General features: G+C 42.4%; 1 protein-coding gene and 1 long non-coding RNA gene across 2 annotated transcripts in view; one reads left to right on the top strand and one right to left on the bottom strand.

Moving 5' to 3' along the window:
* The window catches only part of LOC133487735 (signal-induced proliferation-associated 1-like protein 1), a 55,451-nt gene that overhangs the window by 1,281 nt on the left and 27,643 nt on the right, over positions 1 to 26,527 (top strand). The window contains 1 exon segment of the mRNA XM_061794788.1: positions 24,800 to 26,488. Within this exon segment, the coding sequence (XP_061650772.1) occupies positions 25,009 to 26,488 (1,480 nt within the window). The 5' untranslated portion in view covers positions 24,800 to 25,008.
* Positions 17,346 to 21,515, bottom strand: LOC133487736 (uncharacterized). The gene is made up of 3 exons (XR_009791435.1): positions 19,049 to 21,515; positions 18,564 to 18,646; positions 17,346 to 17,878 (listed from the first exon to the last, which is right to left on the bottom strand). It is a non-coding gene; the product is annotated as an uncharacterized LOC133487736 (long non-coding RNA).

Raw genomic sequence — 26,527 nt, 5'->3', positions numbered from 1 at the left:
ACCTGTGCAGTAAGGGTTCTTGTGCAGTCGGAGTTGTTTTCTTACGTGCCTGATTGATTGTGTTTATGAATGCTGTGTAACATTTGTTATGTTTTTTTGGGGCTGTTAACCAGTAAGAATGCATTTTTCTGCTTTTTAATTTTGTTATTTTTTAATAATTGTTCCCTCTTATGTGTGAGAGGGTCCTTCTTGAGGAATAACACAGGCCATGGCAGTGATCAGATGTCTGATAGCGCTGCATTGCCACATAGCAAACAGACCTTTTGTTTAGTCAGTTACAACCATTCCACTGTGACAACCTCTACGGCCCCCATTGGTTAAAAGCACTTTTTTTTCTTTCTTTCTTATGTAACCCAGCCATCTAATAAAAAACAATTTCTACTTGGATCACAATGTCTGCGACTGTCAAGCAAGAAAGGGGGCAACTTTGGAGTTCAGCCCTGGACAAAGATCAAGAATTTTTGGCATTCTTTGAAGGCTTAGCTTGAGCTGCAGTGGCATGAATTATTAGACTGTCATCTTCACTTGTGAGTCTAATCTCCGCTTTGTCTGCTTTAATTGTAACTGTTCGTTCACACAGTGTTTGTTTCTTACTATTTGGGCTTCTCAGGGAATCGTAAGCGACTGCTGTCTAACGCCGCAGAGGAAAGTATGCACGCTCTATTTTAATATACCACGGTGCTCTGCTTGCCAGTCAAGGTTAGGAAAATACAGCATTGTTAAGATCATGTTGAGACGAGTCTGCAGCCATATCAAGAGGACTCCAAAGACATTGTACCAGGAAAATTCCAGCGGAAATTTCAAATCTACTAGTTGCTAACCTGTAGCTTGGCATTTATGGCACCTTTGAGGCATGCGACCTCACAATTTGCAGCTATCCTCCAAGTTGTATAGCGATTAAATGATTAATGAGTTAAAGAAATTTGCTGCTAAATTATGCCCCTGATAAGACATTTTGGTCAATGGAGGCCATGGTTGTCCATAAGTGTATCAAATTTGGTGTTGATTGGAGTTGTGTTCAGTTGATAGACTTGTAGAGTGCCTTTTTAGACCACATTTGACTGGACTTGTGTGAGACATTTCAAGTCAGTTATACTTGTTTGTTAAGGGGCTTGGCCTTTTAAGATCATTAACGTTGTCCCCTTTTGCAGAAGTTTCATGATCGAAAATGATTTTTATGTAGAGGATACTGAGGAAGTCTGTACGATATTGGAAAAAAATGACATTGATTTTAAATTAGATTTTTTTTTTGGAAAACCTGCGATATACAGTGGGTACGGAAGGTTTTCAGACCCCCTTAAATTTTTCACTCTGTTATATTGCAACCATTTGTTAAAATAATTTGAGTTTATTTTTTTTTCTCATTAATGTACACACAACACCATATTGACAGAAAAAAACAGGAATTGTTAACATTTTTGCTGATTTATTAAAAAAGAAAAACTGAAATATCACACAGCCATAAGTATTCAGACCCTTTGCTGTGACACTCATATTTAACTTGGGTACTGTCCATTTCTTGTAATCATCCTGAAGGTGGTTCTACACCTTCATTGGAGTCCAGCTGTGCTTGATTATACTGATGAGGAAAGCCACACACCTGTCTATATAAGACCTTACAGCTCACAGTGCATGTCAGAGCAAATGAGAATCATGAGGCCAAAGGAACTGCCTGAAGAGCTCAGAGACAGAATTATGGCAAGGCACAGATCTGGCCAAGGTTACAAAAAAACCTTCTGCTGCACTTAAGGTTCCTAAGAGCACAGTGGCCTCCATAATCCTGAAATGTAAGACGTTTGGGACGATCAGAACCCTCCCTAGAGCTGGCCGTCCGGCCAAACTGAGCAATTGGGGGAGAAGAGCCTTGGTGAGAGAGGTATAGAAGAAGCCAAAGATCACTGTGGCTGAGCTCCAGAGATGCAGTCGGGAGATGGGAGAATGTTCTAGAAAGTCAACCATCATTGCAGCCCTCCACCAAGTCGGGGCTTTATGGCAGAGTGGCCTGACGGAAGCCTCTGCTCAGTGCAAGACATGAAAACCCGCATGGAGTTTGCTAAAAAACACCTGAAGGACTCCAAGATGGTGAGAAATAAGATTCTCTGGTCTGATGAGACCAAAATGGGAATTGTTTGCCTTAATTCTAAGTGACGTGTGGAGAAAATACAGTCCCAACAGTGAAGCATGGTGGTGGCAGCATCATGCTGTGGGTGTGTTTTTCAATTGCAGGGACAGGGAGACTGGTTGCAATCGAAGAAAAGATGAATGCGGCCAAGTACAGGGATATCCTGGACGGAAACCTTCTCCAGAATGCTCAGAACCTCAAACGGGGCCCAAGGTTCACCTTCAAAAAAGACATTGACCCTAAGCACACCGCTCAAATACTGAAGGAGTGGCTTCAGAACAACTCCGTGACTGTTTTTGAATGGCCCAGCCAGAGCCCTGACTTAAACGCAATTGAGCATCTCTGGAAAGACCTGAAAATGGCTGCCCAACAAGGTTCACCATCCAACCTGACAGAACTGGAGAGGATCTGCAAGGAGGAATGGCAGATGAGCCCCAAATCCAGGTGTGAAAAACTTGTTGCATCATTTCCAAAAAGACTCATGGCTGTATTAGTTCAAATGGTTGTCTGTGTCTATATGTGCCCTGCGACTGACTGGCGACCAGTTCAGGGTGTAATCAGCTGGCATAGACTCCAGCACCCTGCAACCCTAACCAGGATGAGCGGTGTTGCCAATGGATGGATGGATGGATGGATGGAGTCTTTCTATTTGGAATCTTTGCATTCTATCTTCTCGGACGACAACAAACAGTTGTTTTGTTTCATATGCACTTTTATTACGACGTGAAGAGGGAGGTTCCTGTTGCTAAACTAAGCTGATGTTTCCATTGTCTCTTGAGTGGGAATACCACGAGCAAAGTTACAAGGCAACAACAAGATGAGCTTTGTGCCGTGTTACAAGTGGCCACTCTGGAATTATCCTAAGTGGCCATCCCCAAATGCTTAAATTAACTGTTTACATTATATAATGAACAATGTGATTGTGTTGTCGTTATTAAGTGCAGGAGTCTTCAGTTACTTCACTAATTATGCCTGGCTCAGGGTTTGGGGTTCAAATCCCAGTGGTTTTCAGTGAGAAGTTAGACGTTTATGTCAATCGTATCACTTTTGTGGCACCTGAGGTTGTACCCATTACTTCTCTTGGATTTAAAAAAATTACGTGAAATAGATTTCTGACATCAGCAAGCATCTGCCTAAAATGAGTCAGCCCGACAGTGAAAAAGTCAAATGACTCCATGATGACCTCAGTTGGCTGTAGCTGGTGACAAAGAGGCTTGATGGCTTTGACCGTAATGAGGTGTGACTATGGCTTTCCTGCTTGCCTCACGGTCGGAAAGCTACTCTTTTGTCCTCGTCGGAACCGACCTCCGCGCACCAGCCGCGAGATGAAAGTGCGCAACTGTCGACCTACAATAGTGATGATGTCATGGCTTTCATTGCACTGTCACAGAGTAAATGCAGGCAAAGAGCTAGTCCACCATTCTGCATCACCTGCTATACATTCGGGAAGTTTGACCCAGCAGAAATAAAACAATTCAGGCGTGTTTTGCAGGTGCGGTGGGTTGTTATAGGCTTCCTCAGCTTCTTTTGGTGGTCTCTTAACTTTTTTGTAGTGAGAAATCACGTCTACTTGTTCCTGTCATCCCGTTCCCAACTTTTAAACCAAGTGCCACAATTATGCAGAAATCCCACTGTAATTCCCCTCAGTTTCTGCTCTCATCAAACCACATAGATGCTGAAAATAGATTATATAAATGGAGAATGAAGCCAATGGAGCAAAGAACCACTTAAAAGAATGTTAAGTGAGTGTTAGTCTCTCTCTCAGGAAGAAAACAACTTCCCAGATTGAAATGTGGCGTTTTGGATACTGATGATAAGCTGGAACGGGCGATCTTCACTGCCACACAAAACTGACACGCTCGTTATTGTCTGGACATGTCTGCCAGTTGTTAAACTGTCTCTCAAGTTTGGCCTGCTCACTCTCCCTCTCTGGAACACATTACACACACTTCTGAGGGGAATCAGAGTTGCAGGCCCTCATCTCATGCTGAGCCCATGTGTGTCGCCGTGGAAAATAATTCAGAAAAAAAAAAAGAAACCACAGAGGTTTTTCTGTTGCCCCTGCGGTGGGCCGAAATCCGAGAAGGAGGCAGGAATGCATAAGGGCTTGTTCATGACTGAGCTTGAAGTAGATCCTGATGTATAGACAGGTTGGTTCAGCCCGTCTTCATTCCTACTCAGTTGTTGCGTTCAGGTGCGACATGTGATGTTGTTGTGTAGTATCACAAAAATGCTGGTACATGACTGCCTGTTCAAACACTACACTTGTGACTGAGTACATTCATGCCCGAGGTTGTGTTCCCAATTCCACATCCTCTCCCTTTGCACCCATTCTCACCCTTTGAGTTCCTGCTCTGCTCTAATACTGAAAGGGATGAATGAGACTATAATTCAATAGCTCCCGTTCCCGACAACAGGTCTGGCATACGTAAAAACAAAGCAACAATACTAGAATAGCTAAAGATAACAAATGAAAAACACCATACCAGTATCTTTTTCCCCCCCAGAATTTCTGAGTGCCTAAAGCTTCAAATTGAAAAAACGTAATGAGCCTTTTTTTTGACAGAGGGTAAAAAGTAAAGATGTTTTCAAAAGTACGGAGTTAAAGTAAACATTGTCAGAAAAATCTACTTAAGCCCCCCCTTTCTACCATTGGTCTCAGAAAAATCACCTCTCTTAATGAGGTCTTTAGTCGTGTTGTTCCAGGTGCATAGGTCAGATAGGGCCCGTTCATAACAAAAAATGGCTGCTTTCCCATAGTCTTTCCTCTGTGACTGCCTGTTTCCTGTACATTTCATTGATGTGTTCCTGGATACGCGCTAGCACAACAGAAAGTTGGGCGGTATGTGTGAAGCGTGGCGCGCAGGCGAGCATCTGAGACGCAGGCCTCGACCGTTCACCTCCTCCAGGGTTTAAATGCTTGCAAGTTGTGTGTCTTGTGCACAAGTGGCACTTTGCTGTCATCGCTGGGGAGGAGTTGCGGTGTGCCATGTGTCTGCTGATGCGATTCTTGCCCAGAATGATAATGAGGTGCAAGTTGCCCTCGGCTATTTTTCTACTAGAAAGAGATGCGGGGTATCTCTTATGTGTTGTTTACTTGTCTATGCGGTTGTGAAGTCCGATTAGTGTCAGGCGGGTGTGTCTACGGTTCAGACAAAATATCAATATTGTGGTGTAGCTCTACAATATTGATGTACACCAGCAGCAAAACTTGTTTTGTAACAACTGACTGCTCCAATACAGCTACTTTGTTCATTTGGGGGTGAGTGGGTTGAGTGGTAATCCTGGTGAGTGATGCGCAAGGGTGATGTAATAGAAAGGTGACCTGCTGTGTTACCATCTTGGACACTACATTAACGTAGCAACAGAACTAACACAATACCCCACACTTCAAAATCATGAAATAAACGTTAGAGGGTTATGTCATATGGTAGTGCCATTTTGGAAAAATTCTGAACCAAAATACACGCGTGTGACGTCACCACTCGATTGCAACGTAAGAGTATCGAGAAACAAAATCATCAGGCAAGCATATAAACCAGTCCTTATAATCGAATTACTGACTGAAAACCGGTTTTCCAAAATAACTGGTTTTCGATTCCCATCCTTAACCGCTATACTATCAGTATTGTTTGCACAATATCCTGATGATATTGTATCTTTAGGGCTGAGTGACAGAAGGGACCAAATCAAAAACAAGTTCCACGAATATCTCAGATTTTGCTGCGCTTGCGTAATCCAACATTAGTAAGCCTTGCATGTGTGTTTAATGAAAGCAGAAATAGTGCAAACGCTGCATCCCTGGATTGCTGCTTTAAATTTCATGCGGCTTGTGTTGGTTGCTTGTGATCGCGATAAACCGCAGTGGCAGAGCTTGGATGTGCCAGTGAAGTGCAGAGCGGTGAAGACCAGTAGCAGGCCTCGGCAGGCGGCACTGTGACTTTCTCCGGCGCAGAACATCGTTTAGTGGAGCGCCGCAGTTACGCAACACTTGCTGACTTCTTGCAGTCAGACCGACTGCCTGCGTGTGAATTGATGAGCTCTGTGGCCTGTCTTGACAGGAGTGGAAGTTCACGAGGTGGACATGTGCCAACTGCAGTGACTGCCTGTGGTGTCAGGTGGAGGCTGTTGTGTCCTCATCAAGATCTACCTCATTAGCAAATATTTCATTGATAGAGCATTTCTGTCAGATAACTGATGGATCCTTGGGTGGGTGATAGGATGCCCTACAAGATGTAAAATACAATATAATAGGATGTGTATAAGTATATTTTATGTGTTTTTATATTGAAGTTCAGATTGTACAATTAAATTCAAAGTAAAAAGTAAGGACTGAAGTGCTCACGCTGTACCGCATATTCGCGGTTCACTATTCACAAATTTTTCTTTCGTGTGGAACCTATCCACAGCTATTTTCTGAAAAAGTGCTTTTTCTGAAACGCCCCAAGAGCCCACAAGATGCCGCCAAAGCCTTGTCTAAAAAGGGTTTGCTGCATATGCGCAGTTGCACAATCGCTACTGTGGCCGATCACATGGATCAGGGTGTGGTCTTCCCCTAGATTATACCCCCTAGATGATAATTAGGCTTTAAACGATCAGGAGTTTTGGGGCCGATCACCGATCAGCAAGTTTAAAAACCGATCCGATCGCAAGATGGAGCAATGTGTCGATTTAAATGACTCGTTCATTTACTGTATATACTTGTGTATTGTATACTGAGTATCTTCAAAAGTATTCTCTAGCATTTTAGACAAAAGGTAAAAGATCAATGACCTCTAGGGGGCATTCAATGATTGGCCACTGACATAAGTTTAAAGTTCAGTCAGGTCAAACCAACATTACTTGAGACAGGAATAATGAATGCTAACTTACTGTAATTCAATTACTATATTATAATTAAATTACAACTAGCTTTCTCACTGTCAAGGCTATATGGATGGGTGTTGTCCAGTGTTGTTTCCGTCAGGTCCGTTTGGTTGTTAGCTTTTCCTTTTCCATGCTGCGTTGCTTGAACGTGGCATGCTCCTCCTTGTGTAGATTCTTCAGGTACCTGATCAAATTTGTTGTGTTGAAGCATTTAGATGATATTGCTGCATGAGGTACTTCAGTTTTGCAGAGATTGTAAATAGCTTATTCCTAGATCATACTACAGGATTTTAGCCCCGACATTGGCCATATTTCCCAGATCGGGCCCGACATATATTGTCGGGAACGACAAAACTCTACGACATTATCCACGACCAACGATTTGGCCCTCTGATAGCCTTACGACGGCAAAATTAAAACTAGCATTTTTTTATTTTTGCATATCTTCCGTGTAGTTTGACATATCAATGACAACTCTCTGACAGCGAACATCGACGTTGACCAATAGGATTGCGTATTGTGACCGGCGCATCGCCTACCGTGCTTGCTGTTGTAAACATACTTGGTCGCTGTTGTCAATATTTATTCACGCGCACAAACCAATGTTTACCGGAACTTTGGAGCATGATTTGACAGAACGCCAGCATATTTACGTACAACTGTTAGTGCTAGCATTAGCTTGCTAGGCTACATAACGTTTTGTTGCTTGCTTGCGAGCCGTATCGTATTAAAAGTACGTGAACATACCTCAAGCAATCTTTGAATGAACGTCGTCTCCCAAGCACAGGTGACGACCACCACACGTTGTTCCCCCAGCCCTCACGCACAATAAAAAAAAGTTGCCATCGCCATGGTTAACGAGTGTATCCGGTCGCTTTGACCGGTGACACTTTTTCTGGTTCTGCATCTCTGATTGTGGTTGATTTGACAAGATAAAGCCCAGTGATCATAAAAGACGGGATGTGGTGGTACCGGAATAAATGTCGTGTAATGTTGCCACTGTCTGACCGAGATATGGCAAGATTTTATTGCAGTAGTCTGACAGTGCAATCGTGAAAGACCAAATTTGTCTTGTCGTCTGATCCAGGCATTGCGTGTTGCGTCTCAGACACAACAAAAACGTCCCACACCGGCGACATGTTTTTATTGGCCGTCACATATTTACAGTACTACGTCACAAGGCACGTCACAAGACTAAAAATAAACTAGCATTTTGATTCAAACATACATGACGGCGACGTGGAGTAAATGTATTTTGCGCAGCCGATCAATGATTGGCAAATTCTGACATTAAAGCCGATCAGCTGATCAGCATAAAATGCTAATTATTGGCTGATACCGATCAACCCGATCAGATTGGTATAAAGTTTAACGATAATCTCAACGGAACGAGGTGTACGATGGCTGTGCCAGGAGCTGCACAGATGCTTATGGTAGAATGCGACTGTGGCAGATGAATTGGATAAAGTGCTGCAAGATTCATTCAACACATCGGTAGTGCTCGATCCCTTACTGTAAAGACCAAAAGACCCAGCGTACACACTTGCACTGTGAATTTTACTCCTGGCCTGCTGGTCACTGAAGTCCCGTCGGTCTTGTCTTGATTGTCAATAAAGTAAAAAAAGCAAGTTAAAATAAATAAAATATTTGCTGAACCGATTGATGCACGCAGGTGAAAATTGAGTGGGTAAATTCACCATGAACTATGAATTATGCTGGTTTCAACGTTAATTAAAATACTGTTCATTATTATCCCATCACAAGCTTTTGCTGTGCAACCCTTGATTATGGCATCCTTCACCCCATCGTCTTGTGACATTTGATGAGCATAGGAGGATATTAATCACAGTGTCACCTTGACTTGAACCTGCCTGAAAAGCAGGTTTTGTTTTTCCTGCTTTCTCAGCAAACCAGCATCTCTTCCATGGGGAGTCTTTATGCTATTAAAAAGCATTACGGTTTAACCTTAATTTATTTGCATGATTAAATTAGTTTCATGGGCTTTTTACCCTGATTGCTGAGCAACTGTTGATCGATGGGTGGAACACTTTGATTGCTGGGAACTCCAAAGGGCGCACGAAGCATCTTCACCTCGATGTGATTTCATTGTCAGGGGAGGCTGCTGCTCATGTTTGCCGGCACCGCCCGCCAGCTAAATGACCTTTGCCAAGCGGCTTAATCAAACCATCGCAAGCTCCTCCGCTTTTGCAACGTCGCCATGCCACAACCTGTCCAGACAGACCTGACATGTCAGAGATAAAAACAGAACTGTGTTCTTGAAGAATTCCACATTTAGAATAGGCTTTCAATAACCCCGAATGCTGCTTTTTTTTCTTGTCACTGTCTTTTTTTTATTTTAAAAGTTTTTTTTTTATTGGTTTGCTATTTACAAATTTACCTATTACAACCTATCCTCAGCTGAAAAACTCACATTTTGGCATTTTTTTATACTTTCTCTAAAATGCTTTGATTTGCTAAAAGATGGTGCCAAGGCTAAAGGCTTCTTTATACGCGTGCGGACGGCGACCGCTCTGACGTCACTGCGGCTATCCCGCACGCAGTTTGCTTTTATACTCGAGCGCAACCCACGCGCGCTGTTTTGAAATTGTGCTGCAGTTCTCCTCCAAGTTGGCGGTGTCGCTACGGCTGGTATTGGCGAGATGCCACAGGATGGAGTTTCCTCTGCATTTATTGGCCATTTCCGGTACGGTAACCGTTTTTCCTTTCCTTTCTGTAACAAGAAACAAAGCAACAACAATGGCGACCATGGAACAGAGTCTGAGAACAAATAGACCTAGATGACCAGATGATACGTTGAATTATGCTGCAAAAGGTCCTTGTTTTGTTGCCTCCATGTAGAATCAGGCATAAGATGTGAAGATCGGGGCTAATAGATGGCTTCTAAACATTACGGGCTTTTGTTGTATTGACAACTCTGCTGTGAGAATGTGTCAAGATATCGTCGACTGACCTCACCCCTCAGAAACAGTTGTATGCTGAAGAGCTAGCTGATCCCCGGCCCTGTCCTCATTTCATGCGACACTTGCTTGGGCTTATGTGCTATTAGATCTGGTTGGCTTTTATGGTAGTAATACCATGCAAGTGGCACATTTGCTTCAATCTAAAAGGCAATTGAAGCTTAAAACAGGGGTGTATGAAGTTTTTCCTCCGGGGGCCCCATAAAGAAAAACTGAAGAATAGAAGGGCCACTTTTAAGTTCTTTAAAATTTGATTTATTAAACACTCAACAAATGAATAAATAAATACAGAAATAAATAAATATATTCATATAAATAAGATTTTGAATGACTAGTACCTCACAGCTTTCCGTTAAAAGTGATAAGGCAAATAGTGATTTGGGGATAGCCCACAGCACTGTATCACACTAAAATGGAACCAAATGAAGAGCAATCTGTAGTAAGCTCACAATCTTTAAAGCAGTCATTACTTGAGGATCAGTCTATTATATGTTCACAAATAGGACCTTGAAAAAAATTATCCACACGGACCGAACCCGATCATCCGGAACAGGCGGACCAACCAAACTTAGCGGAGGATGATTCCGCCGATGTGACGATGAAGAACGCAGTAGCTCTGATACATTTTTATATCACACTACAATATATATCGTAATATTGTGCAGCTCTACCGTGGCCCCTAAAAAATGGAAAACAGGCTGCAAATGGTCCCTGGGCTGTCGTTTGGACACCACTGGTGTAAACCAATACACCCAGCAGGTAATGTTGTTCGTGGTACTACTAGACTTCAATAGTAGATAAAATCCTCACCCGCAGGGATTTGTATTGATTAGCTTGTGCGCAAAGTGAGCGTGTGATTGTATCGATGTGTGTCATGCATGCTTGTTGGTTAGATTGATCATTTTCATGAATAGTTTGGTGATGTCAGTGGGTCACATCATTGACTGCCTCCATGGTCTTTCCACTGGAGCACCAGGCTAATCCGTACAGTTGGCACTGCTCGAACGAAAGTCAGCGCTAGTGACCCAAGCCCACAAGTGGGCTCACCACATGCATGGTGGTGCTTGGTGTGTGTGACCGCTGTACATTTACAGGTTGCAGTGCATGTTATGAGAGAAAAATGTTTGGTACGAGTGTTTGCATAATCATGATTGATATTAGGATTGGGTAATGTATGCCCTCAATGTCTTTCTGGTGAAGCTTGTCTATATGTATATTTTCACAGCACGGTTTGTGTGGGGGCGGCACGGTGGGAAAACTGGTTAGAGCGTCTGCCTCACAGTTTTGAGGACTGGGGTTCAATCCCTGGCCCCGCCTGTGTGGACTTTGCATGTTCTCCCCGTGCCTGCGTGGGTTTTCTCCGGGCACTCCGGTTTCCTCCCACATCCCAAAAACATGCGTGGCAGGTTGATTGGAAATTCTAAATTACCCGTAGGAGTGAATGTGAGTGTGAATGGTTGTTTGTTTATATGTGCCCTGCGATTGGCTGGCAACCAGTCCAGGGTGTACCCCGCCTCCTGCCCGAAGATAGCTGGGATAGGCTCCAGCACTCCCGCGACCCTAGTGAGTATAAGTGGCTCAGAAAATGGATGGATGGAGGGTTTGTGTGGGGAAAAAAGAGACAAAAATACAAGGACTTACTCAACTACTGGACATAAGTAAAAGTAAAAAAGTACAGACACTGAAATGTACAAAAGTAAAAATGAATTTTGCCAGTCAATTACATAGAACAGTGGTGCCTTGAGAAACGAGTGACTCACCTTACGAGTTTTTCCGAAATACAATCCGTCGATTGGCCTACTTGCTTTGACTTGCGAGTGCAAACTTCAGATATGAGCGCTGTTTGGTGGCTGGTTACTCAACTGGGTTCACAACAAGCAAGAATTTGAATACTGTACATATTCTTCAGAAAAGAGGCTTGAAGCTGTTTATTGCCACACTCACCTGAAGGTTACTATCAAACTAAACATAAAAAAAGAGAGTTAAACATTGTGTATTTAAAACAACCACATAACCTGACACTAGCTTAATGCTAACATACAATGGGAAACACCATAGGCACACGGGCTAAAAATGTGTGTATGTGACAGTGTTGTTACCATTTAAGCAACAGATATCTGAACATAAATGGTGCAAAAACACATGTAGACAGATATAGCCATACTCACAGGCATATGTTCGACTCATATTAGTGACATACTGAGGAGTTGAAACGTCTCAATGAACAGTATGTCTGTATTTTACTGCCCCCAGGTGGCCAGCGTGGGCGCAACATAATAAGAAGCACAATGTGCATTGAAGGCGAACGTGTGACAAAAATCTTTTCTGTATAATTCAATATAATTGTTATTACTGTATATTTTTAGAAAATAAAATCTAGAATGCTATTTTCCTCATTAAAAAAAACCCACATTTTTCGTGTGTGTGACTGGAACAGATTAATGGCATTCCCATTATTTTCAGTGGGTAAAGATCAGTCGAGATTTGAGTGTTTTGAGTTATGAACGTTGTCACAGAAGAATTAATTGAGTATCTCAAGGCACCAACTGTACCTGTTTTCGGAACTTGGCACAAGAAAAACACTTCTGAACACAAAATAGTTTCCCTCTTTTGTTAACTTACATAGTACTCGTACTAAGAAGAAGAAAAAAAAAAACGTTACGTGTCACGTCGATTTTCTAATTTTTTTATTATTATTTTTTAAACCAAGAACTAGCTAACGGCTTGACTTTTATGCGATCTAATCAACATATTCCCATAGCTTTGCTAACATTGTGAACTGATTAACAAAAAATTAGCTGATGATAACTAAAAAAAGTACAACTTTCTCCAGCTATTGTTTCAAATAAGCCCATGGATAGGGAATATCTTGGTCCTCTAAATCTATTGTCATCGTCAATAATGCTCCCTGATTTCTTTCTCCCTTATGATACCCCAAGATCTGAATCAATCAAGATCTCAACTGCGCCCATTTTGACAAAGTAAGGAGTAGAAAGTACATCTCTTTTCAAATGTTAGAAATAAAAGTAAAAAATCCAATTAAGGTACAGTACAGATACTTGAAAAATCTGCCTAACAAAGTTACTTCCCACCACGGTGTTTTCACAGTACAGTAAATGTAGTCTGCCAAACTGGTTCGGTTTCGGATTTTTGATTTACTCCCCTGTCTCCCCCCTTATTTTTTTGTTTGTATGTGTGTGTGTGGGGGGAGGGCTGCACCACTTCCCTCTTCTTGTGAATTACAGGCAACGAATGCATAAATGGTTCCCCCAGCCTTCCACCGTGCGCCAACACCATTAATTATCCTGCGTCTACTCACACATCCTTGCTATTTTAATCCTACACTTGCTGAAATCGTTTCATCCTAAAACACGCTTGAATAAACAAGAGGTGTGTACCAAGCCTGTTGGTGAGCAAGGTGTATTTGTTTGGTCACAAATAAGGAGATGTTTGCCCACTGTTTTAAGAGAAACACACATGAAAGCCCCACACCACACTGAAAGACAAGCCCGCTGCAGAGGAAAAACTCTGACTGCAATGGGGAGGTGGTATCATAATTTATTGAGAATGTATTACTTGTTATGAGTATGTTTAGCTTCAAATGAGAAATACTACAATTCTATTGGTGTAGGTATTATAACTAGAATAGTTTTAAGACGTTTCTATGTGCCCTGCGATTGGCTGGGAACCGGTTCAGGGTGTACCCCGCCTCCTGCCCGATGATAGCTGGGATAGGCTTCAGCACTCCCGCGAACCATGTGAGGATAAGCTGCTCAGAAAATGGATGGATGGATGGATGGATAGACATACAGTGTCTCAGAGTAGCTAAGTAAAATTTTCCTGTTTTATTGGCAGATAATATTGCTACATATTCCTTATTTCAATCATTTTAAAATGTTTTGTAAACCCCAGTTTTTGTAGATACTAAGGCTGGGAATCACAAAGGAACTCAATATTATTGCAATATTATGTGGCAAACGACACGATTGAATAATTATGTGCTAATCAATACAGGGTCTCCTCGAGTGATGATGGAGTCCTCTATGGTTGACCAAAATTTTTATGTATGTCACAATGCAGTAACACTACAAATATTGTATATTTTTAGAATTTAGTATTCTGCCAATTATCCCATCGATTAATCGAGTGGTGGGATAACAATTGATTTTGCATTATTAAACACAATAACATGCTAGTGAGGTGCAGCTATTATTTTTATCCACTTGGGGTTGCAATCATCACATTGTACTGTATTATCTGTGACTTTGTGAGTGTTTTTTTTTTTTATTATTATTTTTTTTTAAATCCAGGGAACTGGCCTGTTGAGTGACGTGGGCGTCAACGAATGAGAAAGTATTTTTTGACTGGTGAACTCATTAGCCAATCTGCGTGTTGAGTGACTCGGCGTGAGTTGTGGATATTGGTAGCTCGTACAAATGTGCTTATTACTGTATCTATCTATTTTCTCTTCATTTGTTTATTTAACCGGCTGTGTCTATTCTTAAACACCTCCGGGGGCATTACTGTAAGTCCTAACTAGCGGGTGGTAAGATACAGTATATTAAATCAGCTAATATTGGTACATTACCACGGAGTGACGTGTGCGATTGCAGTAACATTAGTCGGTGTAAAAAAAATAAATAAAAAAAAAGAAGATCCTTGAGAAGCTTCAAGGCAGAGATTTTGCTTTGACCTTTTCTGTCATCAAATTCCTCGAGTTAATCAATTAATCGTTACAGCGCTACAACGCGCAATATCACAAACCTAAATTAACGCAGTAGTAAATTTATGATTACAGTTAATATTTGGATAAAAAACACTTCTAGTCTATAAATATGAAACAGTCAATGAAAAAACAGTTTAGACTATCAGTTTTCAATATTTAGTGCCTGAAATATAATAGCGACTGAGGCCTACCATAATTGACCCCCTTAAAATGTTTATAATTGCTACATATATATCAACATTTTAAACCATAAATATACCTATGATCTCAAAACATCATTTCAAACTTGTCTTACCCTTAAAAATAAATGGCTGACAGATGATTGGATATTGAAAAAATGCACTAGCACATGTGGTGAAAACTTCATAACGTTTATTAACAACTGAGGCTAAATTTAGCTCCTCTCGAACATACAAACTGTCACTTGAGATGCATCACTTAAACATACATCCATGGCATAACTACTAATTTCTTCTTAGCGAGTGCTTTGGCACCATCTTGTGGCATCTTAAAGCGTTCTAGAGAAAGTACAGTTTTTCAGCTGAAGATAGTATTCTTCCTCGGTGTCTTTTGGCCCTTTGGAAACTAAATGAAAATTTGCGACAAAAACACAAACGAGGGGGGTTGCCATCAGGGTGGCCAAGATTCAGTCTCGGTTCACCCCTGGCCACCACCTGACTGGCGACCAGTGTATTCCGTAGTCTGCCAGAAGTCAGCTGTCCCCGCAACCCTGAAAAGGATAACTGACACCAGTTGAAAAAAAAAAGAAAGAAAGTTGCACAAAAACAACCAAAGCCATGTTGACAAAAACATTGTCTTTGGCAGAGGTAACGAAAGAGTCTTAAAGATTCCACAAAGCCTGTGGCATTTTCACCCAAAGCTCTACCTCTGTGTACAACCCGGTCAAAAAACAACATTCCCATATAAATCCCAATGCTCACCTGATGTAAGCAGCGCAACTGGTTACATAGGATTCAGGCAGTGTTTTGAACTGTGCCTCACTAGAAATGGTTGTCATGGCCAGTGTTCTCTGAAGGGCATCACTGAGGCGGGATTGTTGTATTAAATGTAGATTTTGAATGTCACCTCAGATTGGTTGGCCTCATTAGTGGGCCTCAGGGGCCTTGTTTGTTACCAAGGGCACTCATTACTTTGAGTCTCATAGCTTGCTCCTAATGCCGTATTCACAATTCGCCCATATCAGGCTATTTTCTTTTACTGCTGTAGCGCATGAAATAGTATAGCAGTAGGTTATTTGGAGCAACAAATATAGTACAAATTGCTATTTAATCTGAGTGTGAAATCAAGTCCCTTCACGGTTGGAGTGTTGTTACAGTGCTGGTTGACAGGGTGAAACTGAGCTTTGTCATCAGTTTTTGGCAAAGTGACACCACTTGTGGTTTCAGTGCTTTTAACTTAATGATGCTCTATTAGTCTGTTGCCATTCACACACATAAATCCTTTGTCTTTCTGACAAATGAACCTGCTTTTAAAGAACCAAAAGTCAGAGTATAGCATAGTGGTTTTCACACGTCAGGCCCAGATGGATAATGCACCTTACATCTTTTACTGTAGATTTATTTTTTTAAACAATTCTAAATTGCATTGCGCATTTACTTGCCAACTAATGTTCCAAACAGCGGATGCTGCAATGGCAGAGAGAGAGCACTAATAAAAAAGACTGAGAACAGTCTATTGTTGAAAAATGTGAACCCCTGCTGACGTCCCCACTTGCATACCGAGCCAGAAGATTCATTGCTGAGCTTTTGCCGCATTCTCTGCTTACTTTGCGTTTGTTGGAAAGTTGGAAAATGTAGAAACGCATAGACTACACTGTTAGTTTATTTGTTGTCTGAATGCATCCATCCATCCATTTTCTGAGCCGCTTCTCCTCACTAGGGTCGCGGGTGTGCTGCAGCCTATCCCAGCTATCATCGGGCAGGAGGCGGGGTACACCCTGAACTGGTTGCCAGCCAATCGCAGGGCACACCTATAAACAAACAACCAACATTCACACCTGCGGGCAATTTAGAGTTGCCAATTAACCTACCACGCATGTTTTTGGGATGTGGGAGGAAACCGGAGTGCCCGGAGAAAACCTACGGAGGCACAGGGAGAACATGCAAACTCCACACAGGCGGGGCCGGGGATTGAACCCCGGTCCTCAGAACTGTGAGGCAGACGCTCTAAACGGTCTACCACCATACCGCCTGTCTGAATGCAGAGAATATTTATTCTTTCTTCTTGTTGTTGTATACTCACTATCTAACTATACATTAATCACAAAAAGTCAGGGATATTCCACCTTTCTCATATGGTAGGGCATTACAGATTTCCGCGATAAAGCAGGGATTTATGCATTAGACAAGTAGATATGTTCCACAAAAAAAGTGTTTTGGTGGGATTTACTGTAGCATCCAGTGCTAAGGCACAGCAACAAGCTGTGTAAGATAATGTCAACATGTGTATATATATATATATATATATATATATATATATATATGTCATTTCTCGCCATGTGTCTTCAAAAGTCACAATAAACCAATAAGTGACCAGCAATGGTTTATGTCACCTGTATGGCATCAGCTTGGCACACTTTAAATCCCGGCTAACCCGGTACTAGGACCCAGTAGTGCCTATTTTTGACAGTGGAAAAATGGCAATAGCAAATATAGCTGTATTGAGGCTATTGTGTATTGTTCAGAGGAAAAGGGGGCATCATCTGAGGGTGCGCTAAAACAAAAATGTGAATAAAAGTCAACAGGCTATAATCGGATTATGTTTAATTGATTTGTGTGCATGTACAACATTACGTACAGTGATTCTCTAATTTAATGGCCAATTATTCCACTAATCTTTTGGAAACAAGCCCAAGTTGGAGTAGTACCTTTTATATCTGATGTGGAGTTTTACCTGACTTGTTTTTATTGATCAGATTAAATCTTGGCAGGGATTAGAGGTTGTGCATAATGAAGAGCACTCAGGGGTGGAAAAAGGAGTGCAGTGCTCCCTGGAGAAGAATGCAAAAAATTCTAATGAGGTGACCTGGCTGCCGAGCTTCAGCGGTTGCGAGCCGAGGTTGCGGGGAGAGAAAAACTGGATGTCTGCTTCAGGCTGCACTTCCCCTCTCCCTGCACTCGCTGTCCGCCTCCAAGCCGCTGACTGCATTAGTTAGACGACAAGCCCCTGTTAGACATGAAAAAATACAAGCAGCCACTAAACAAAAACAACTGTGGTAGAAATGTTAACAGCTGCACAAAAACACGCTCCAGTTGCTACACTGGAAGCATTAAGGTAGTACTGTTGCCGCCCTTTTGTTTTTAGCCAATATCATTGGGTGGACCCTTCTCGTTTTAAGTGATATTGTATCTAATAATACATTTACATCTTGTAAACTAGAAATTAAATTTCCCCCAGAAATGAAATGCAAATGTTAAAAGATGCTTCCGTCGAGTTGAACCACTTGAGAAAAAAGTGAAGGCTTTAACACTGATGATACGTCACAAGCGTATCATCATATGCTGAGACCATGCAAATCACCCCCTAGGGCCTAGGAGCAGAACAGGGACGGCATCCGAGCAATCTGATTCGATGCTTTGGAAGCGCTTTCAGGTGATGTCATTGTATAATTGCTGCATGCCTTACAGGTCCTTCTCCACTGCACAATACTTAAACTCAGTGCAATTCTACTCATTCTTTGATGCATTTTCATTGGCAACAGCAGATACCCCCAGGTACTATTTCTATACCTTGTGAGCAAGGGTTCCAAGAGTGAGCAGATACCATATAAGTAACTGCTGATCTCTCATTTGCCAAGTACAACCCCAATTCCAATGAAGTTGGGACGTTGTGTTAAACATAAATAAACCACCTGTGGGAGGGGGCCATCGGGGTCGGGTGCAGTGCGAGCTGGGCGGTGGCCGAAGGCGGGGACCCTGGCAATCCCATCCCAGGCTACAAAAACAAAATACAATGATTTGCAAATCATGTTCAAACTATATTTAATTGAATACACTACAAAGACAATATATTTAATGTTCAAACTGATCAACTTTATTGTTTTAAGCAAATATTTGCCAAGTATGTCCAAAAAACACACAAGGAATTTGTCTCTGGAAGTTGGAGCTGCTCGAGTACCACAACAGACAGTCAATTGACAGAGAACACTTTGGAGACATAAAGACATTGACAAAAAAAAACAGTCACTGAACAGTAAAGGGTTGCTAGTTATCTGGTAATGCCGGTACATTTATTGATTTTTTTTTTTGACAACGATCTGATTCCGAACAGTTGATGCAACATTGAGGACAGCTTGAAATGATGTTAAAATAAACACGCATGCTAATGTTAGCTTACCCTGTTCCTGCCTTGGCTTCGGACGCTGGAGTAATATACCCCTCAGTCTCCACTTCTCTGCAGAGGTCCGTTTTCTTGATACTTTGAGTCTCTTCTCAAATAAAATGAGAACAGCACCTCCATTATTTTTGTTTGTTAGCATGTCTCTGTCTGACTAATGCGTTCAATGCGGCATGGTTTTCACAGTGTCCCACAATATTACTTTGAAGAGGAGAACTGCAACCCCAAGGGAAGCCTGTGCAGTGGAAAAGTGGCATTCGCGTCCCGTTTATGACAAGCAGAGCAGCTAAGCAGTGTAATTCACTTTTTTTTTTCTTTTTTTTTTTTTTCCTCTCTAAGCAACTGCCTTTCTGTGAGTTGGACATTTATTGTCAAACCTCCTGGACTGCCCAGGTAATGACATTGTTTACATTTTGGAAATGGCAACCCCATATGTTATTTTGCTGTTTAAAGGTTTCATTCCGCCGTCTCTCCCACACAAAAAAAGTTTAACCCTGTCAATGTATTTTATGGATAAGACGAGAGGAAAGATTAAGGACGACTGTGCTAGAGATAAAAACAAGGTCTATATACAGTACAGTGGCTACTCCACAACTGTCTCGTTGTGGGGTCTGTGAGTGAAATGCACTTTGCCAGTGTCGCGCTCTGCCCATTACTCTCAGAGCTGTGCTGCAGTGATAGCGAGGGCCCCTGAGTCGAGCCAGAGCAGCACATCAAACAACAATGGTGATGATGAATGACGATACGCTGTCACCGGTTTCTCAAGCGCTTCGACGCCATTTGATGTTTGCGCTCATTTGTGGTCAGTTGAACAATTTGTCAGCACGACGCTCATCTCGTCGTGGCGTGCCCGCTTTGTCTGAAGCGGGGCCCTCGTCAGTCAGCGCTTCCTGTGTAATTTGGCTGCTAGGGCTAAAGTCATGATGTCGTGGCGGAGTCAGAAGCTTAAAAGTTGAACAGCCAGTGTTGCGCATTTCTCTAAGAATTTGTCCGAACATGCCCTGCTTCTTTTCCCTCTCGTTCACACAGAGACTCATCAGTTCCTCTCTCAAATTGGTGGCATTCCAGAATGTGACTGGACACTGCTAGCATTCTCATTTGTCAGCCAGCAAGGACTGATGTCTGTTTTTCTCTGAAGTTGCCAGGTCCTCAGACTTTCTCAATCAGACTAGTTTGGGCCCGGTTCTGTGCCAGATTGTGCACACAAGAGGGAAAAGCAGGTATGATTTAGTCTACTGCTGAATCCTGCATTTCTGAAGCCGTCTGTCCACCCAATAAAACCGTATCAACTGTATTTTTGTCAGGGTGATCCTTAAAAAGTAGTAACTTCATACAATTTTTCTTTTGTATGTCTTAAAAATGGCGGCTCGGTGGCCGACTGGTTCGAGCGTCAGCCTCAACCACTGGATGGATGGATGGATGTCTTAAAAATGCCACAGCCAGTAAACAACATTGCAAGTTTTTCTTTAGAAATGTTTGTAATTTGTTTTTCATTTTAGTATAACTGAGATCAGACTTAGATGGACTGCCAACAATCATTTGGCTGTGCAAAAAGTGGTGCATTTCTCAAAATTTTTAACGGTTGGGCTTTCATATTGGTTAATTTGGTTGATTATGGCTCTCGAAAAGGTCTTCCTTACTAAAAGTTGCTCTCGTCACCTTTCATGCAAGCTTTCCCAGAATGTTTTGTATGTCATTTCCTCAAAAGTTTGTGTTGATTCAACATTGTCTGATTGGATTGCACAATTTATTTAATGATCGTCATAAGACACTCAATCAGACATGCGTGACAGCTTCTTCCCCTCCCTATTGAATGCCACACATTTGTCAAGGACGGATGTTTCATCCGTTTATGCTCATTCCAAACAAAATCCCTCCTCGATTCTTTTTTGTCAGCCTAATCCCTATCTCTCCAACTCCTCTTGCATCTAATTCATCTGGTTTTCCTGGCAGCGCTCATGTAAACAACCGTAGCGAAGTACCCGTGCCAGGCAATTTTCAAAGACTTCACTGTTTTGGAATGAGGCCTCACTCTTGGCCAAGCAAGGACAGAGAGGTCTTTGTGCCTGCTGCCCATCAGGCCCATCGAGCCCTCAGAGCAGGGTACGATTACGGAACATGGTGAGTCCATGAGCTGTATGGAAGGGAACCTTTTTGAAAAGCGGTGGTGTCAGCCAAACAGCCCCTCAGCCCTATTCATCCATGCGGTAATTACCAGCTTGTACGACAATCTTTCCCCTTCTTTGTCACAGCTTTGAAAACATCCATTTGGTTTGCATACTTCAGACAGGGAGCGTCACTTCTCCAGCAATTTGCAGAGGAACAAGGACTTTCTGAGAGACCCCCGTTACTGGGATTCCCCCCTTGTTTGGGAATAAGCGTATTAAGGACGAGTCAGCTCTTGTTCTTTGGGTTGAGTAACTCATAAAGCAAGTCTGTTTCTTACTCATCACACTACTCATGCTTCCTGCTGATTGCCTTGTGTCTGTCTCCTACTACTGACGCCACATTGTACGTTTTGTCACAAGGCCCTGAGAGTTTCTCTTTTTTTGTGAGTCACTCACAGGTTGGTCCGTCGTGTGGCTGTTATTATTCTGTCGGTCCTCGAGGGCACTCCTACTTGTATGTACGTCTCTACAGCCAGCCCTTTGAATACGGCAGGTACTTTAAAACTGACCTAAGGGGAGGTCACAGCTAGTTAAACTCATCTAGTCAGCACATTTAGACGTCTGACCTTCAGACCTGTGAAAAGGCAGCGGAGAATGGGTGGATTAAGGACGACAGGATGGGTAAAAATGGGATTGCTTGTTATTTTGGTGGTTACACAGAAGTGCTCTTTAATTGCCTGCCTCTGACAAATACTGTGTATACACACACACACTCCTAGTCAACGTATGCCTTTTAATCTGACAGGCTCCATTGTCCATATGTCTCTGTGAGGAAGGAGATAAGGACTGTTTTCAGGGATATGCATTTATGCGTGTTGTGTTTTTCCAACAAACAAGCATCCTATGGAGTATCATCTGTATTGTATGCTTATATGCAGTAGTAAGTATGAGAGGCAGTAGTATCGCATGAATCAAGTGTGTTATTATGGTTAATACTAGAGATGGGCATAAATATCGATTAATTGATGGCACAGAATCATATCAATTGTGTGGGATTAATTTTTGATTGAGGCAAAATTGAGTGCACCACAGTACTTGACTGCCACCAGCAGAGGCATTGTTAATTCGCTCTCAACTAGTTTGCCATCTAAAGAAGAACTTTAGCTACATCAACGTGGACCTCCACTATGGCAAAACTCCTCCTGGCTTCACTATTCTGATTAGTACAAAACTACCATGGAAAAGGGAGTTCAGAACATTTAATGATCATACATCCCTCCCATTTATTTAAAAACAAAAAAAAAAGATTGATTATTTCATTCTCCACATTTGGGCTAATGCCCTTCCCTTGTATCATGAATGCAGTGTCCAATATGGACTAATATAGATTTAAGTACAATATGGAGTATTGAAGGTGGTATCAAATATTGACTATTGTATGCAGTTATGTGGATATTAACATTTTTCTTCCCCAATATATGCATTATCGCTGTTTTGTGATTTCTTCCTGTGGTTCCTTAGTACTGTAATGACCACATAATTATGAACACCTAAAGAGAAACTGGACCCCCTAGAAATGACCGTGCCTGCATACTAGTTTAAATTAAAGTTAGCTTTGATGTTGTTGATGCCGTTTGAATGTGTCGCTGTTGTAGCCCCGTCACACTGAACGCTGAGTGCGAGAGGCTAATAGGATCACAGCCTCAGTCAGTCAGTCAGACGAACCCTCATTTCCCCCACTGTCTAACTGCCAAATTGGCTCGATTTATCAGGCATAGGATCATCTTCTCAGCTGACTTTCAAAGGGCCTGATGTGCAGCTTGCAGTATTTGATACAGAAAAATTCAGTTCTGCATTACAATTGACTGCCCGTGGATGCTAAAGAGATGGTGACTGGCAAAGGTTAAGAAGAGGTTTGCCATCAGTTCATAGATGTGCCCAGTAGATTTTTCTCATTTTCTTTCTTGTCATGTGCAATGTCTAATACTGTACTACATCAACATATATCAGAAGGTCCATTGGCAATGACCTAGCCAGTACAGTAAAGGTTTAAATAGCAATTCTTCTATGACTGAAACCATGATTATTTTAAATAATCTAATGTTTTTGTGCTCAGACCTAAACAGAACTGGATCACAGTGCTAATTATCATTAGTGAAATTGGGGCCAGTTCTGTTTACTCTTGTGTGGTATCGACAATGAACATGCTTGTTCTCAATGAACAAAATGCATTAGACCTTTTTCACAGCCTGTAAAATATGTCATTTTTTTCGCCCACACACTGTCACTGTTCTGTATAAATACTACTGACAGGGCTTTACAGGACAACGTTACTGCCACTGACGTCGTTACACATTTAATCGCGTGTGTAAATATGTGTAAACACGTGGATTCTGAGTAAAAGGCGGATTAATAGAAGCTCTTCTTTTAATGCTCTGATGCAGCAATTTTGCGGGATTGTAAAAGAGGCTAATATTTTAATCAGTACCTTATAGTCCACCTTTTTAATCATTAGGTTTAATGTTTTTGGTTGCGAAATGAAGGAAAATGTTAAAAAAGATGCAGTAATGTAACAACAAAACTGGGGGGAAAATCCTGATTCTGAGTCATCCATTCATCCATCCAATCCAAATTATTTTTCTTTGAGTTATTCAGTAGGTTTTGCTGCTAACAAAACATGACCTCCTGGAGAGATGAAATTAAACATTAACATGGTCTTTGCTGACGAAGTGCAAAAACAAAGGCCTGTGTGTTATATTGCCTATATAATGCCTGTATCATTTTTTTACATTGGTTCTTTAAACTTCACAAGTGACAAACCCTACCTGATCAACGCAAAATCAGTTCTAACCTAACTCTAACCTTCATGAGACTAAGACAGTGCCATTTCGGAAAGCTTGCTGGGCTTTCATGTTTTGCCTCAGATGTTTCTGCTATAATTGCTTTGAAAGCCCGCACACCCTTATCTCAAATTGAACATGTCAGTGACTTTTCACCATCTCATAAAAATCCATCAGCGGAAAAGCAGGCATGGTGGTCTGGTTTATGGGATCCATGTGCATCACAGTCAAAGCAAGCGTTAATAAAAAAAAAAAAAAAAGTCTAAATTGTTTCATGTTTGAATGCAACAATGGGAAATAGCACAGTACCATATATAATTTTTGCGTGTATTGTAATCTTTGATTGATTAAACACAGTGGACGTATGGCTAAATAAGAATTGGTGTCACGGAAATATGTTGCATTTATACATCTCGACCGAGAGATAAGCCTTGTATGTAAGGGGGGAGCTAGGTTTAGCCTGGGTTGTTAGTGGAAGTGGGGAGTGTTCGCTAATTGTCCATGTACACATGCACTTCTGGTGCATTTCTTCACAATCTAAAATAATCAAAACTGTAAGCCATTTATATTTAAGGCTAATGTTGTAAAACAACTTTGATATGATATGAAACTGTTTTGGGATTATAGTTGTTTTTTTAAATATACAGTATTTACTGTTTAAACTATTAATATTGGCAACAATATAACATGATGATTAACAGGCAGGGCTCGTACCTATCTCCCATGAATAGCGGGGAATTACTGTATTTATATGGGGAAAACACACGAGAAAGTACCTAATGATTCTTTTTGTCTTTTTTCAGACCAGTGGTTGGAGTAAAACCATGCTAATGGAAGGCTTTGTCATAGCCGCAAATTCTATGCAGGCTTGAGTGAGGAAGTGGCGGGCTTGCCCCTTCCCCCTTTTTTTTCTGCTGACAATCAACCTGCTCATGAAGTCGGGGAGCAGCAATCCATTACAGAGGCAGCCATGTCTACCTGCTGAGTGCCATTAGCCTTCGGCACTCGCGTCATGACCAGCCTGAAGCGCCCATCAATGGAGTGCACCGTCGGGGGCTCGGTCCCTGCCAGCGATGAGTTTTATCCTCGCCATATGCGCATGGTCAATGGCGGCGTCGTGCCGACCCGCACGGACACTGTCCATGGCACTGTGAGCACAGGAGTGCCAAAGATGGGCGTAAGGGCACGTGTGGCCGATTGGCCACCGAGGAAGGATGTTTCACGGGTTCTGTGGCACTCGAACACAGAGTCTGAAATCATGAGTGTGCCTCTGAAAAATCACATTAAATTAGGTTCAATTATTAGCCCTCAGGACTCATCAATGCTGCGGAATATCCACAATACTTTAAAAAATCGAACACAGGCCCAGGCTAACAACTACTGCGCTGACACTCGCTATTTGGTTCCCGGAGACTACAGAAGTCCACCACGCCGAAACCCACAACAGAGGCGAATCCGTCAGCGCAGCAATAGTGACATGACCATCAGTGAGATGGAAGCTGGTGGAGACAGCGGAGAGGACTGGGGTCCACCACTGGGCGCCAAATGCTCCCCTCTTCACCGGGAGTACGGCAGCACATCTTCAATAGACCAACATGGGGCTTCTGGTGAGAGCTTCTTTGAAATGCTTAAAGGCTACCAAGGGAATGTAGACCAGCGTAGCCCAGCTCCAGATCAACTTGAGGACATGCTGAATGTTCGGCCCAAGCAGGCCATCCTTGACCTCTCCGAGAACGCCACGGATGGCCAGCCTCCGAAAGCTAAGGACAGGGAGAAGCCTCCAAAGAGACGCACTAAATCGGAGACTGGGGGCGAGTCTATATTTCGTAAGCTTCGTAACGTGCGGGGCGATTCTGACTCGCCGAGAGCCGGGTCGGATGTAGAGGACAGTCGAATGGAGGAGATGGGGCCATCGCTAAAGCCGTGGGTCTGTCAGAAAGGTTTCGCCCACTACGACGTCCAGAGCACGTTGTTTGACCTCAACGAAGTCATTCAGTTGCGGCAAAACGTGGGCAGAAGGAAGAACAACACCACCACGGGGGCTTCTGCCGCCGCCATTGCCTCGGCCACCTCCACCCTTTCATCCACCCACAGCCTTCAATACAGCTCTCCTAGTGGTAGTCAGGAGGACATCAACTTCCGAGAAAGCCCTGGCCTGGACTCAGGGGATGAACAGAGCAACGAGGTGCTGCTCAGTTGCCCCTGCTTCCGAAATGAGATAGGCACAGATGGCAATGGGAGGCACAGATTGGGAGCAAATGGGGCAAGCTTTTACGGACATGTGGGTGGTGTAGTAGGTAGTTCTGGGAACTTGAATGGAGAAGGAAACGTGTATGAAAGCTCTGTAAGCACACACTGCACCAATGCTGGAGTGGCTGTGCTGGAGGGACCAAAGGAGGGCCCAAGCACACTCAGCGAAAAGGCCAAACAGTACATCGTCGAGCACGTGGACCTTGGTGCTTACTACTACCGAAGGTTCTTCTACTTAAGGGGTAAATGCGTTTAATTTCAGCCATTATTTATACTATATG

Source organism: Phyllopteryx taeniolatus, chromosome 13 (genome assembly GCF_024500385.1).
Source record: "Phyllopteryx taeniolatus isolate TA_2022b chromosome 13, UOR_Ptae_1.2, whole genome shotgun sequence".
In the NCBI taxonomy this organism is placed as follows: domain Eukaryota; kingdom Metazoa; phylum Chordata; class Actinopteri; order Syngnathiformes; family Syngnathidae; genus Phyllopteryx; species Phyllopteryx taeniolatus.
Note: the sequence above shows the minus strand (reverse complement) of the source record. Positions and strands in the feature narration are given on the sequence as shown.